Raw genomic sequence first — 16346 nt, 5'->3', positions numbered from 1 at the left:
ACACTTGTGTACCATCTCGATCGATCCAGCTATCTGTTGGGTCATGATAATACTGGTAAGCATGTTTGAGTTTTGAAGGTGAAGATGAAAATGAAGTCAAAGATGGTAAATGATGATGTTTTGGTGTAAAACGGTGCACTAGCCGAGGGGTGACTGGCCAGTAACCTAATATAATTCAAGCTGATAGACTTGTTACTTCGCTACTGGTTCATCGATCAATGCTATATTTCATGTACATGCACATTTACAACATATGAACGATGCCTGATACAAAATGCCCAGTACTATACTGTACTATATATATATATATATATATATCCTCTTAAGCTGGATCGAGCCATTATTTTCACGTTATATCTATCCTTCCGTCTTTCCTCCCTTTTCCTGAGTGACTGTATCATAGTCAACATATCGTGTTACATGTCAACCTTCAAATCCCCTCAATCCTCTGATACTACTAAAACTAGTAACCTGATTCAAATCCGCTCCATTCAGATTCAATCCTAAACCTATCCTCCTCCCGTTCTGACTGTTATTCGTAAAACTGTTATTCGACGTTATACCTAAATCATCTCTAATCTGTTTCGTATAATTCGGTCGACTAATCATATTGCCATCAATATCTTTATGTCTAGCAACCTGATCACCTTTCTTCTTGATTGACCACCTGGGATCTACCCATCTTCTCAGATTCCTATCCACCGTCAGAATCACAGGGAAGAAGAAGCACGACCCGTACAATGAGCAAACCACTATCAAAGCGATTAATCGATTGGTAGGATGGATAGCTTCGACTTTGTACGAGACAACAGGGAAGATGGAGGCTCCGCTAATCGAAGCGATCAAAGCCGTCGATGTTGATTTGGTGTGTTTCCCCTGCCCCCTTATCGTCATGGCAAATACCAATGGAAAGATCGGACCTTCGAAAAACATGTGAAGAATTAATGTTCCCAACGCTCCATTGCCCGCTGGAAGAACCATGGGTAATAACGCGGTGAGGAAGGCACCAGTGATGGAGAATGCCAAAATGTATCGAGGCGGAATACCGATATAGCATCCAAAGGACGCTATAGTTCTCGAAGCGAAGAATAACCCTTGACCTATTGTCCTCATCCATTGGGCATCTACTGTAGGTTTGATATCTTCCACGAACCCATTCCAGGTAAAGCTGATACATTCCTGCGCACTGACATAATTCGATATCACGAATACACCGGTAACCAGTAGTACCACTCTGGTGGATATGCCGAATGATTTACAGTCCTTGGTGATTTCAGCATGATTGAATCTCCTTGACGCTTTGATCTCCAAATCTTCATCCGTAGCTTCACTGAGAGGGACATAGTAGAATATCGCGGCTAAGAACAAAACGAATATCGACACTGCCAAGTAGCACCATTGAACCTTGAATAATCGCATCTGATCGACATTGTTGAATAAAGCTCGTTGAGAGAGCAATGAAGAAAACAACGACCCGATAGCTTGAATAGCTTGAGAGAAAAGTAGTCTTGTTTCAGATAATTCTCCAGGACCGGCAAGGGCGATGAACGGATTGGCAGCAGTTTCCAATGTCGATAATCCCAAAGCGACCAGGAAATTACTGACGACGAACCCGGGAAAACTTGTTAAGACCGCTGAGGGCCAAAATGCCATAGCTCCGATGGAGTAGATCGTTAATCCGGTAATGAAGGTGAATCTGAATCCTTTTTTCGTGAGTGTCCAATATCCGACACACACAGGTCCAACTAAGTATGCGGCCCAATAGGCACTTTGCAATCCCAAACTTTCATGAGGTTGGAAGCCGAGTAAACCCTCGATCTCGCCATTTAGGTTTCCGATCAGACCGTAAGAGAAACCCCATAGGAAGAAGAGAATACTGACTGTGGATAATAACTATTACGTCAGTGAATCTCCTCTTGTCTGGTATGTGAGATATACAAGAAGATCGAGATCAAACATACCAAATAGAATCGGACCTAATGCCTCTCTAGCACCCAACTCGGTCAAGTGCCTATTGACGCCCATATTGACAAAATCGAAGAACTTTGCGGTTGGTCCTTGCGTATGCTTCTCAACCATTGCGGGTTTTTTCGTACTCGTCGAATACCCCCGTATTCTATTCATATATGTCGATTTGGTATTGGTACCATGTCCATTCGATACTGATCTATTCGATTTCTTCCCCTGTGTTTGACCTTGAGCTTCGTTAACCGATATGGAAGGTACACGTCTGATCTCCGGTACCATATTATTATTATTACTGATGAAAGTCTTGTTTTGATTTCTATTGTTATAATCATTATTGTTGTTACCGTTGATGTATTGAGGTGGTTCTTCTTTCAGTATCGACAAGAAATCAAATATTTCCTCCTGCTCTGTTTGCTCCTCTTCCGCACGTGCTTGTGCACTACCATTTCCATTCCCACTGACCGCGTTGGTGTCCTCTCGTATATCCTGCGGTGATGGCGATAATTGCACGAACGAAGTTTGCTCTTGAGGCGATTTTGGTGATTTCCCTTTCTCCCTTTCGGGCGATTCTGTACCATTCACAGAGGCAGACCTAATGGTCAAGGCGTAATCTTCCTGTTGAGTTATACCCATACCTCCAGTTGGTCTTTTCTTTCTTAATATAGCAGGCATCACCCTCAAGATCAACGGTTTCAGTACCAACGTACAGGAACACATCAAACCCACTGATATCTCGATGAATGACCAACTCAGTGACAGACTGATGTAAAACGTGTAATCGCCGAATTGAGTATTCGCGTTGAGTTGGCCATGATCACCGAATAACCTCTCGGCTCTCAGAGCTTGCTGTAGATATGCTATTCTTACTACGTCGACGACAGTGACAAACCCACCGACGCAGAACGTGGCTATCAGCGCCACCTTCTGTCTCATCTCCATTCTTAGACTGGTGAGGATCGGTAAGGGAAGTAGAAGGATCGCCAAGTCGGTCAAGATGTTAATCGGTGCGGTAGAGAGAAATAATGCGATAACATCTATACATTGGCCAGAGTCGTCACTTTGGCCAGTCTCATCATCGGTTTTCCAAGCTGCGTTGATGGGTCGACACTGAAAGATGGCGATGAAAGTTCCGACTATCCCGGCGAGTGAGACGATTAACATCGTGGCGTACGTTCCATATCTGAACCAAGGTTGAACTTCGGACATCCGACGATAAAGGAGTAGAATGGCGAGTTTGATTGTCATCGTTGCTGGATTGTAGAATACAACGAATGTGTAGATGCATTTTCGCAGTATGCCAACCCAACGGGGCTCTATATCTGCAGTGACAACGGATATGTCAGTGATCATCACAATTTGGCAACGGGGTCAGTCTTACTCACCCACACCGACTTTACCCAAGCCATTCCGCGAAGCTATAATGGTGGCCACTGATAGAGCGAGGAAGAAGAGCTGTACAGGTTCAGGATCAGTATAGGTTATAAGACACGATTGAGAAAGGCAGGTAGGTCATACAGGAGGAGCGAACACGGACATCGAGGAGGAGGAGATGGAAGAGGAATTTCAACTCACCCAAGCTAATATAGTGATATAATCATCCCACATGACTTTCTTGACCACCCATGTTTTCGATAATATCCTCAACATCACAAACGTCGTCGCCAACGTCGTCATCACTAACCCCACGACGAATATCGCATCTGATCTATCATGAGAGCTCGTTATGTGAGGTGAGGAACTGGCTGTCGAGGCGGAAGTGATGACGCTGGCTATGGAGCTTATGACGGTGGATGCTATTGTTGATGACATGTTGATGGGGGCACTTCAGGTGGTCTGCGAGGTGGAAGACATGTTTCGAGCTATACCGGCTGAGAGGTGATCCCGATGATTGTCTAAAACAATGGGATGCTGATGCTAGTGGGCGATAGCTGTGAGTACGGTTTGTTGAACGAGTAAGATTTGACGATGGTTGACCGAATGGTAAAGAAGTGAAAGATGAATTCTCCTCTTTTTCTCTTAACGATTTTTCCGTTTTTGCTTTTCTCTCAGTGTCTTCGTCTCAGGATGTTTCGGATGAGATACCAAGGGATAAGAAATTATGTTGTCGATCCAATTGCAAAATCTCAGAAAAATTCGAATCGGGTGGAATCAAAACAGCAATGGTAGTGAAAATAAGACTGAAATGGGATGATGTGATTTCTGGACCAATGTTGGATTGCTGAGAGGTATGGATGTGATGTCGCTTGGGACTTAATGATGCATGTGAATGCCTCGACTATTATTCGTGCGTCGATTGTATATGCGGTATTGTCGTGATATTGTTGGTGTTGGCTGATGTTGTTGATGATGTCGATGCAGTGGTGTGTTGTTATTGATTGTTGGTTGTTGTGATACAATGCGTAGTGATGTGGTTTATGGAAGATGGTGTACTGTATGGTGTCTGTGTACAGTCAATTGTGCTCGTGAGTTGATCAATTGTTGTTCTCCTTCCTATGGATCCATGGGAAATGGGAACACCATAGACCACGGGCAAAGTGAATGTCCGATGGTTGTTTCCCAAAGTCTATCCTGTTGTTAAGGTTACATAACCTTCTCCCTGGAACGGCGCTCGTTTCCCCTGAGCCAAATTACCACATTCGGAAATATCCCCCTCACTTGGCTGATCAGCAGGCACACACCCCACATAGCACAGAGCGCACGGACACTGACAACTTGTGTTTGGTTGTAAAACATATGACTGGAGAACCCTACTCTTCACCTTGATTGGAGTAAAGGGCAGAAAGACAGAAGAAAGACGCACAGAGACGGAGCCCATTACCGGTCGATCAAGCCAAAAGTTTAGCAAGGGATCCTGGTCCCTCGATGTATGGCCCATCGCCGAGTAAAGTAAAATCGGGAATGTCGATCATTGATTCATCATCTTTGACGGTATCTTACAAATCATGGCTAAGATACTTGACATGGTCTACAAATCATAAACTGCATATATACCCCATTCCAGTCGTGAACACCAATGAGGAAAAGAAGAAGCCGAAGGAAGATGCATTTGTATTGTAGGGTATATATGGTCATCCAGTGACGCTTGTGTTGATGGCCAAGGGTAAGGAGGGAATAGAGATGATGGGACAGGGAGGATGATATTGCGGATTAATTCCTTTGCGTATATTACTTGTACCTGATTGGGATGTATCAGATACATGGCTGACGACACCAGATCGTATGGCTGTGCCACACATCAGTCCTGACCAGGGAACAGCATAGCGCTTATTTTCAAACTTTATATGGGCTTAAACATGGAGCTCTATGCTGTTCTCGTGAGGACACGAGAAACGTATAGACACACAATAGATAAAATTGCAACGATAACCTATACTGTTCCTCGGACAGCGTAAAATAATGCCATATTGGATAAGTTTCGCAGAAGAACTGATCTTGGCGGTTCAACGAAATCCTACAGGGGAACGAGCGAGCATTGCAATGTGATGTTGTTATAACATCATCATCACGTTCAATAGGCTATGCATTTAAACAGCAACTGCTACTATACCTATTTGACCTTGGCACTTGTAAATGCTACATCTTCGACAAGTAATCTATTGATTTCATGTTCTGATATATCCCTGTCCCTTCTGTTCATCCTCCACTTCATACGACATGAGATCATCTTCCTTGCGAGATATGCATCTGACTAAATTATATTATACTATATTCATCTATACAGCTCCGAGTGATTTTCTAGCTTGTCTGCCCCTCTCTCTAGCCCTCCTAGCGGCTCTTACCAGATTGTTCAACGCGTTCTTCAACTTATCAGATGAAGATGGTTCGATCAGATGTCTACGAAAGCAAACAAAGGGTCAGTTTTTGGCTGGTCATAGAATGGAAAAAGGAGGAGTAATGGTAACTCACAAATGAACACCATTCAAAAATGCCTGTTTCTCACCGCCCGGAACGACGTGTCCCGGTAAACCATTGATCGTCTCTCCAAACCAACTCTCGAGTTTCTGTGACTGAGTAGCACCAGTCGACGTCAGTGCATTGAGGATAATTCGTATCTGATCCAAGGCGTCTTCAGGGAAATCCTGCACGATCAATCCGTTGATTAACAATCCCACTATCGCTTTGCCGTAAGTCATGAATATCTCTTGTAATCTATGATTTGAGGGGAGGTGGTTGGACAAGATAACCAGAGTATCGAGTGAGACGAGGATGGTCTCTGGAGAATGACAGGTGAGAGTAGCGAGGACGTGAGAGATGGCTGGTTGGAGCGAAGGTGAGGACAAGACGAGAGTAGGGATGGAAGTGAGATAAGTGATGAGCAGGTGGACATAGTCATCCATCACTGATTTAAAAGGAAGCTAAATGTTAGCTACGACTCGGGTTCCCACCCACACCGATAGAAACCCTTTGGATATGCAGTTTTTTCCACTCACCATCCGGTACTTCCAAAGCCACTTTATCCTGTAACATCATCGACATCACATTCGTCACACTCTGGAACGATCCCAACAGCAGTTCGCCCAACGCTTGATTCTCCGGTTGATTGGCTACATCACCGAATTTACTCGTGACTTTACCTGTTATCCAAAGATAACTCGAATAGCCAGTCTGCTCAAACGAGATCGTCATCCTACTTAACAAGGGTTGGATGATAGGTTGAAGTGCGGTCGAGGGGAAGAATGTTAAACCTCTTCTTAAAACTGTCGATACTCTTTCCGAAATATAATACAACTTGCTGTATCTGTTTAAGAGCGAATCCAATACTCCATAAACTTCTACGGCTGTCTGATGACATTCTTGAGGTAACGGATCTATCGCTCGGACGACTGATAAATACGAATCCAACTGTTCTAAACAATCTGCGACTTTTTGTAAAGTTGGTTTATCAACTTCTGTGTCTGCTACAGCGACCGATTGGATCTTCTGAACCAAAGGTTGACAAAATTCCTTCAATGCCGAAGCAGCTGGTTCAGCAGGCATCGAGGAAATGATATATCCTATAGCCTCGCAGACTTCGACCATATCAGCTTGATCTAACTTGTCGCCAACCGAGTTGATGAAAGTGTGTAGCTGGGGTAAGAATGGTACGAGGTGTTGGTTACAATCTTGACACATGAATTTCATAGCTTGTGCCGCAGCTGCTGAAACCTCTTCTTCCGCCATATCGAACCCTGCTGAGATATATTGTAATTGGAATGCCAAATTTTCAGGATGTCGATCTATCCACTGAGTGTATCTTGAGATGACTAATATGGCGGCGTAACGTATTTTGGGATGATCGGGTAATTTAGGTAACATGTCCATTATGTGAGGTAAAACTTCATCGTCGTCCGAATCTACCTCTGCTCCCATACTCCTCATGGAGAATAAAGGTGCTTCAATCTCTTGCCACGAAGGTGATGATTTGCCCATAGCGTTGACTATTAAATCGTAAGATCGCTTCAAACATGTTGGAGCTCCAAGCACATGACAACAATCCTTCAGCGTGTCTCCCATCCTATGTCTAAAGGTCCGGAACTCGTCTCTTTCCTGAGCTGTTTGATGCTCGTCATCTCCCGGGAAATGTAAATGACCGATAATGACGGTTTGAAGGTTCGCGTAGATGTCCAGTATAGGTTGGATGGATGGATTGGATGGCTGTCGACCGAGGGTCATGGCGAGAGTGTACCAGAAGTAGAAAGTGATAGGAACAATGTCGAGGTCGGGGTAGGCTGCGCATTCAGCAATAGATTGAACAAGTGGTAATAGGTCTTGAGGGTGTCGAACGATAAGATCCTTGTAGCATTCTCCAGCTTCACACAGTATACGACAATATCCACGTATACGATCCGCATCTTCTTTATGTTCTTCCAGCTGAGGCCGTAGAGCGATCACTCGAGGAACAATCTGCTGTACCACTTCTACATTATCTTCCACCTCCTGAGTCTCATGTATCAGATCACACAGCACATCCACAGCTGCGTCGAACAGCTGATCGGATGTAAGTGCATCGAAGGAAGCGTCGAAGAGAGGCGTCTGGGCTACTTGAGAGGCCATGACTTCTCCAGCCTGTAACCAGCTCCGCAGAGTTTCGAATACCGATATCTGGATTTGTGTCGTAACGCCTGAAGGTTGACCAATCATTAAGCTATCCTTATAAAGGAAGACATTTGACTCACCAGTAGCCTGGATATACATCGTCAAGACTCCCAGAACCTGTTCCGCCGATCCGCTGACTAAGGCACTCAACATAGCTTGTACTTCATCGTTCTGTTTGGCATCGATCAGCTTGTCGTGACCAGGACACGAATCAAGTCAACTTACAGATAAAGGTATTCTTGGATTTCCAGCTTCCTCCGGTAATGATTTCAAAAATCCCAACAACACTATCACCGTCGAAGGATCTTTACCAAACTGATCTATCATACCTCCTACGACGTTCTCCCATTCTGGCATCTGTAATGCCAAATCCGCCAGTGCTAGACATAGTTGAGTTAATACCGCTTTGGAACCTGAAGGTGCTGTTGGTGAGCATAGAGGTGATAAGGATGATAAGAGGGAGTCGCGTAGTGGTGGAAGCTGTTCTCGAGGTAGTTGGGATAGGTCGTATAATATCTATGTTGATAAAGGAGGAAAAGATCAAAAATTAGCTTGCCTGAAGCTTCATTTCTGTGCTAGGGAACAAGGACTTAGAGCACAGAAAACAAAGGACAAGGAGATAGAATGAGCCTAGGCTATAGCCCAGCGGACTTGGGAAAAGGTAAGGATGGAACTCACTTTTGCACGTAGTGTCTGAGCAGAGAATAATCTGCCTTCCAACGGTGCTTCTGGTGAAGTCAGAAGTGTATGACACGTCTGCCAAGCTTCGACCTGGGATCATTATCATTCCATGAGCTACTTATTATACCTATTGTTTTTGTCTGGTGGAAGGACGGTGTAGCTCACACTATGCTGGAATTCTTCTAACCACTCATTCGCTCTCTTCTTTGAACTACTATCGGGATCATGATACAGCGTTTGGAGGGCTTGGACCACCGAAGCTGTAGCTTGATCTGCTGAGGATGTTGGCATGCGGGGTATATCAGTCGAGCCCAGGTATCAGATATATGGAAGATGGCTGTATATGCAAGAGTATATAGCGGTATGATTATCAATACTAGTGAATGGAAAGCAAAGAAATGGGAAATCAAGAAGCAACAGTTCACGGTCAAGTAAGGACCGTGACATAGTCTCAGCATGCGAGTATCATGTGCTGTCCACGTGGTGCTTTCGGCGTTTTACAGCTTGCCAGCATCGAACTGGGAAGTGGCACTTTTGCTCCAAGATGATATCCAACGTAGCCATGCGTCATGTATCGTCGTTCTCCGAGTCACCCATCTCAACACATGAGCCTCATGAGCGAGAGATGGTATGTAGTCGTAGTCAGAGCTCATCCCTGGTATCTTTGTATCTCTGCCCCATCTCTCCTGTTATATATAGTCCTCCTCCTCGTCCTGCGCGGTACAACCCTTCAACCATTCTGATCCCGTAGCATGAGATCCGGAGTTGATCATTCCAGGCACCCGATCCCTTTCTTTTCTTTGATGGGTTCAGATCTGATTGCTTTCATCCGGCGGAAGATAAGCAAGTGATGGTGGTACTGTAAATAAGCTTACCCTTTTATTCCTCTGATTGGCTCTCACACTAACCACGACTAAATCACTGGAACCGGTAAAAGCGATGCAGCCATTACAAACCATTACGAATGAAGTTGTAATACCCTGTCACCCTTCTGTAACGTTTGATTACGATGGTTAGGCTGATTCCCGTGAAGAGGTAAAGGGGTGTTGCGGTGGGTAGTTAGTATCGTCTTTCAAACACGCATGGGCGCTCTTTCTCATACCATTGTACCATCACCAGGGAAAAAAAGAATAGAAATAGAATAGAAACAACGTATCCAAACAAGTACAACACACCATAGACTACTGTTATCTTGTAGAGAATTGAATACTAAATCAGGACACAGCCCACGACAACTGTTAGTACCCAAGCGAGGGCCGGACCAAAGATCAGATCTAGGTGGAAGTTGTTCAAATCTTGATTTTTTAAGGGGCTACTCACCTCACCCTCCTGGACACTCACCACATGCAAAACGTAACCTATCCTCATCCTCATTCAAGCGGTTTTTTTCCCCAATCTACACCCTCCAACAACTACACGTCTAATCAATCCATATACATTACAACAATATAGATAGATAGATGAACCGAGAACGGAAGATACCAATACCACCAACTTTCGCCTTCTCAGGGCACCCTTGTCTCCTCTATACCTCGTCATACCCCTTCATCTTGCCAAATACTTCCCTCCTATAGCAATCCATCATGTCAATAGGAGACAGTAAAGGCAAAGGGAAGGCCAGCGAGGTGGTAGCTACGGACTTTGCCCACCCAGAAGCACTATCAACCGGAAAGATATCACGTCCGCAGACTCAGGAGGAATGGCATGATTTCATCACCAAGTGAGTGTTGGCTTTCGGTTCTCTCGCTTTACCTCGGCAATGTTGGGATCGAAGAGATTATCTTGACCATTTGATTATGCCGCTGACCATACCTGTTGATCACAGATATTCATTAGGAGAATACAATAATTGCAATTTCACCGACGATGGGCCTTCGACATCATCCTCACCCCCCAAACCTTCACGTCTCCCTTCAGACGAAAGTCGAGTCACTGCTGGTACTACAGGTACTGCCAATTCCACTACCATCACACCTTCTTCTTCCACTTCCGTATCACGACAACCCTCCCCACTACCATCCGATTCCCCACAGCCTCCAAGTCGCCAGAACAGTGCAGCCCCTATCCGCGATTCAAGTGAAGATGAGCCGCACGATTTTCATCCCGATACTTCGTACGCTGGCCCTTCCAACCAAGATCCAGATATACCCAATATAGACCAAGAGGAGTCGTCTTCTTCTTCAGCTTCACCGTCGACGAGTAAACGGAAGCCGAAGCAGAAAGAGGGAGGGGAGAAGGGGAAGTCTTACAAAGATCAAGAATCGATGACTACAGAGAATATGAGGCAGTTGGGTCTGGAACAGCAGGAAGATAGAGTGAGGGAGAGGGACACTGCTGGATTGACCAGAGATAGAGATGATGAAAGTGGGAAAGGCTCGGTGAAGGGAAAAGGAAAAAAGGGGAGAAGGAGGCATAGGGACCATGCTGAATTAGCTTCAGTCGCAAGATCAGCGGTATCGGTAGATTCGTCGGAAGATGAGGATCCCTCAAAGATAAGAACGAGGAGGAGAGTACCTCGCAGACCGCGTTCAAGAGGAAGTTGGTCTCTTAGATCAAGATCACCCAACAATAATAGTATGGTCAGACGCGGAACGGGACCTTCACTGGATAATGCACTTCTCGAGTCGGGAACGAACGATTCGACGTCCGTCTCAGCGGTCGAAGCTGATTACGATCATGGTAAAGAACGTGAAAGAGTGAAAGAATTCTTCGAGACCAACGGATATATGCCTGCTCCCAAGCAAACACCTGAAGCTGCCAGAAGAAGATTACGTGTGATACGTAGATTAGGCTTAGAAGATATCGATCCGTTCCACCGCGAAACACTAGATAGGTTCACGAGACTGGCTTCGACGGTATTCAAGACTAGTTCGGCTTTGATCAGTATAATAACGAAAGATCGACAGATGTTCTTATCGGAGATCGGGATGGGGAAAAAATGGACCGATTTAGATGTTTCATTCTGTTGTCATTCGATTATGTCACCAGGTTCTGGGGAACAATGTATGGTCGTACCTGATGCAGCTAAAGATTGGAGATTCAAGAAGAACCCTTTGGTGAAAGAAGGTCTTGGTCCCGTACAATTCTATGCGGGTGCACCGTTGAAGGTCGGTTCAGGAAACAGATCAACCATCATTGGAAGTCTTTGTGTACTAGATAGCAAACCCAGAGATTTTACCGACGATGATAGGAAATTATTGGCGGATCTAGCGGATTGTGTGGTCAGTGAATTAGAATTGATATATAGTCAACAAGCTTCGATCGAATCTGCGAAATTACATCAGATATCGGTAGACTTCTTACGTCGGTCTCTGAAACATCGTCCAAACGAACAAGTTGGACAGAGTAGGACGACAGGTAGGACCGAGACTGGAACAGGAACGGGTACGGGATCAGGAGGACCGGGGACGGACAAGGGTACAGCAACTTCGTCAAACTCTTCTACCACTGGGAAACGTATATCCGGTGCTGATCAGAATCAAGATCAGAACAATGTGGATATATATGATGAAGCGTGTCGAGAGATTAGGATCGCGTTAGATGCCTATGCTGTAGCTGTGGTTGATCTATCGCAATTCCATTTGTTTTACCCAACCTATCAAAATTCGTCGACAGGTGGCGGATCATCAACTAGAGGTGGATCGTCAACTCTACATACGAAGAGTCAACATACAAGTACTACTGGCCAATCAAGCTTTGCTGCTGGGACGGGATCAACTGCATCAAGTACAGCTCGTGGATTAGGCAGTGTTGGTGAAGACGATCAAGATGCATACTCGAAACCTGTCAACATCAAACGAGCTAGACAGACATATGCCGTTACCGATCCTCTAGCCCCTAGTAGGACACCTCAGGTTCTGTTCATTCCTTCTAGGAGAAGATCAGATCCCACTAACAAGTATTCATATACCGGTGATTCGGACTCTGGTTCATCCGATAATGTAAGATCCATCTCCTTTTTTCTACCATTCAATGAACATTGCTGATGAGCCGAAGCAGCTGGCCGTTCTGGGATACAGTTGTTCCGAAGATAACTTCGCGTTCAATTTCACTTCTTCCCCCGCTGCTCGAAAGATCATCTCGGACTTTATCGCCTCCAACGTCAAAACTCGTAAAGTGTGGTACGCAAGAGATGATTCTGAGGGAATCGCTCAATCCATTACTCACTTGATGCCTCCGGGAACGGAAACTTCCATGGCAATGCCGATTTTCGGATTTGATGGTCAAGTGGCTTTTGCCGTTGTAGCCTGTTGGACCGATCCGCTTTACACTTACCCTGCAGGAGCGATGCAGTTCGTCGAGACCATTGCGGGAAGTCTGCTAGCTTCAGTCATGAAAGAACGATTACATCGAGCGGAACGTGCTCAATTAAACTTCGCCGCTGCTGCTTCTCACGAACTTCGGACTCCCCTACATCAGATCAACGCTGCTGCGAGTCTCCTTCGTATGGCTCTACATGGTGTATTAGATGTGGATCAGGAGGGCGAATTGAACACGCATGATATACAACAAGGTGAACTAACCCTCAAAGTATCTCAGGAAGATAGAATAGAAGCTTTAACTCAACTGGAAATCATTGAGGCAAATGGTTTATCCTTGGGAGGTATTCTTGAGAACATTATCGATACTTTAGATATAGGTAAAATGGCATCGAAGGTTGAGCAAGTACAAACAAATCCTGATGGAACTGTCATACCACCTGACCTGCTTCGACCAAGGGATAAAGCGGACATCACTGACTTTACCGAAATATTAGAAAATGTCGTAGATGAAGCTATGAGGTTGGAAGCGAAGACTAGAAAAATCGCAACTGGGTCCGGTCTTGAGAACGTAGAGGTCATATTGGAAGTGTTACCTAGGAATAGAGGTGGCTGGAAGATGTCAACTGATTCTGGGCCGTTATCGAGAGCTCTCAGTAAGATCGTACATAATGCTGTCAAATTTACCGACAAGTGGGTACCGCCTCTTTTCCTTACCGTTTGCTTGATGAAACCTATGGTGCTGATGGATGTATAGGGGTCATGTCCATATAACTGTGCAAGATGTTTCAAGAGATGTGGCTTTACCTGGAGGTTATGATAATTCCATCAAGCTATCTACCATATCGATCGATATCAAAGATACGGGTCGAGGGAGTGAGTCATTCCTCGACTTCAACTTTGAATATAAGCAATTACTGACGAGTTGGCCCTGTACACAGTGTCATCTGACTTCTTGGATCGGGAGATACTCCGGCCATTTGCGAAAGAAGATGCTTTCACACCTGGATCAGGCTTAGGATTAGGTCTTGCACAACGTATGGTCGAACTTCTCGGTGGTAAATTAGCTATCGCCTCCACGCTCGGAAAAGGAACCTTGGTGCATATCGAGATCCCACTTCACCTTCTCAACGAGGATAACGATTCCGATCAAGATGTCATGGCTAGTGGGAACGAAACTTCCTCCGAGACTGGTGGAGGGAACAACAACGACCCTATTCGACAAGATGGAATCTTCCTTATCGGATGGACGGAATCTAAAAGTCCGTCACTGAGAAGAGTTGGTAAATCCCTGGCTAGACAATTGAAGTTGAACTTCTGTCGAGTGGTCAGCGAAATCAATTACGCCAGCTTGATTGTGATACCTGAATGTGGTGTATCGGAAGTCAAGTTAGCAGAACTGTGTAAAGCCGCTAGACCAACTGTACAAGTTATCATCATAGGTAAAGATCACTCGATGGGCGCTTTGGCTCCTGCCCTCGGTCCAGCGACTTCCCAAGAACACGCTCATGCTGTCAACACGAGTCAGCACTTGGAGACCGAAGCGAAGAAACATGGGTATAGTCATGGTCATCATCACCACCATCACCCTCATCATAGTAACCATACTGGATCCACCTCGCTCGAACTCGACGCTAAAACCGAAGCGGCGATCGAATATCTGAAGACGGTACCTACCATCCATCTGAATCGACCATTGCGACCTTCGTTGATCAAGAGGATCATGCGACCTGCAGATCTACCACCACCAATGAGGGAGATATACAAATCCGATGTGGTTGGAGGGGAAAAGGCTAAAGAAGAAGTGGAAGCTGAAAATGCGAATATTGCCAGTGGTAATGCTAGTGGTAACACCACAGGTGAGCCTGATGTGGTGGAGAAGGACTACGCGGAAACTCCCAGAATGGACAGAGAAGATCAAGATTTGTTACACTCACAGCCTCATACGGTCGGACAAGATGCGGCAACTTCTCCTCGTAGAGGATCGTCAACTCGGATCGACGTGAACTCAGGTAGTATATCACCTAAATCAAGTTCCGCTACATTAAGACATGATCCACATTCTCACCATTCTCATCATAATTCTCACCATCACCATCATCAGCAGCGGCAGTACCCACGAGATGGAGGTGATACTTCTGAGTCTTCTGCGGATGTGATGACAGGCAACGACCATAGTGGAGGAACAACCACTGAAAGTAGTCTGATAAGTGAACGTGGATATCAAGCTTCGATCAACAGCGATAGCTCGATGGTTTCCGAGACTAGCGATTCCGGAGGATTACCTCTACCTCCTAGATTCAGAGAGATGAGGAGCGGATCGGATCATACAGTCAAAGGGATGAATGTTCAAGATTCGGATGAGTCGTCTTTAAAGGGTGAGTAGACGATTCCGAGTAGATGGAGTCCATACTGATTTGTCGAATTCGATTCCCAGTCCTGGTCGTTGAAGATAATGCTGTCAATAGAAAGATTCTGACTACTATGTTAAAGCGTACTGTGAGTTGCTCTTTTGATACGATCATTTACGAATTGATAGCTAATTGGGACTTCGTTCGTCATCTAGTCATGCCAATTCGCCGAAGCCGCCGATGGGGTCGAAGCTGTCGATCGGTTCAACTCTTTCCATCCTGATTTGGTCTTACTTGACATAACCATGCCACGTAAAGATGGATTCGCCGCTGCAGCCGAGATGAGACATCTGGAAGCTACTTTACCTGCTGATTCGCCAGTCCCACTAGAAGAAGTCATGAAAGCTTTGGCTGTCACACCGTCTCTCGCTTCTGATGATACTCAAGCTCAACCTTCTACTGCTACCACGTCGACATCACAGAAATCGACCCCTACACCCACGGCCAGTGCGGCTAGTGCAAGTGCAGGTCCTGCTGAAGGTGGGGTGATCACACCATTACTCAGTCCTCCGTCTTCTGCGGGACCTCTATCGCCTACAGGCTCTCAATCAGGGTACAACGCGCATAACCCACCCCGACGAGCCAAGATCATCGCTGTCACTGCCATGTCGGCTGAGCATCAGCGACGTAAAGGTCTGATCGAAAGTGGGATAGACATGTGGATGGTGAAACCCATCGCGATGAGGGAATTGAGAGGTATAGTCGAAAAGATGAAAGAGGAAAAAATGGGTTGGTCAAATGGTAGTAACACGAATAGTATCAGTGGAGGATCGGAATTGGCAAGGAGCGATGCTGGTTCAACGAGAACTTAACATATGATAGCAATCATTCAGTAACAACTTTTCATTTTCCCCTTTATTTACACTCCCCTTGGTTCTCTTTGATCACATCGTAATCTTTTCATTTGTTTCATTTTGCTTCTCCATTTTGGCATATCAATTTACTGTATCAA

The 16346-nt window shown here is 45.3% G+C and overlaps 3 protein-coding genes across 3 annotated transcripts; 1 reads left to right on the top strand and 2 right to left on the bottom strand.

Annotated features, from left to right (window-relative positions):
- Window positions 1–423: 423 nt before the first annotated feature.
- On the bottom strand, window positions 424–3777 carry L199_003701 (uncharacterized protein; the record flags this gene model as incomplete). Its single annotated transcript, XM_064889430.1, has 4 exons — window positions 424–1880; window positions 1962–3287; window positions 3351–3420; window positions 3541–3777. 4 exons carry the CDS (start codon window positions 3775–3777, stop codon window positions 424–426), a joined length of 3090 nt encoding a protein of 1029 aa, XP_064745502.1.
- A 1904-nt stretch (window positions 3778–5681) lies between these two features.
- L199_003700 (uncharacterized protein) lies at window positions 5682–9015 on the bottom strand (the record flags this gene model as incomplete). Its single annotated transcript, XM_064889429.1, has 7 exons — window positions 5682–5802; window positions 5875–6307; window positions 6399–8069; window positions 8124–8214; window positions 8269–8559; window positions 8722–8814; window positions 8890–9015. The coding sequence occupies 7 exons, from the start codon at window positions 9013–9015 to the stop codon at window positions 5682–5684; spliced, it is 2826 nt and encodes a 941-aa protein (XP_064745501.1).
- Window positions 9016–10307: 1292 nt separating this feature from the next.
- L199_003699 (uncharacterized protein) lies at window positions 10308–16206 on the top strand (the record flags this gene model as incomplete). Its single annotated transcript, XM_064889428.1, has 7 exons — window positions 10308–10444; window positions 10550–12665; window positions 12724–13676; window positions 13741–13859; window positions 13925–15361; window positions 15421–15482; window positions 15550–16206. The coding sequence occupies 7 exons, from the start codon at window positions 10308–10310 to the stop codon at window positions 16204–16206; spliced, it is 5481 nt and encodes a 1826-aa protein (XP_064745500.1).
- Window positions 16207–16346: the final 140 nt, after the last annotated feature.

Source organism: Kwoniella botswanensis, chromosome 1 (assembly GCF_036426115.1).
Source record: "Kwoniella botswanensis chromosome 1, complete sequence".
Lineage (NCBI taxonomy): Eukaryota > Fungi > Basidiomycota > Tremellomycetes > Tremellales > Cryptococcaceae > Kwoniella > Kwoniella botswanensis.
Note: the sequence above shows the minus strand (reverse complement) of the source record. Positions and strands in the feature narration are given on the sequence as shown.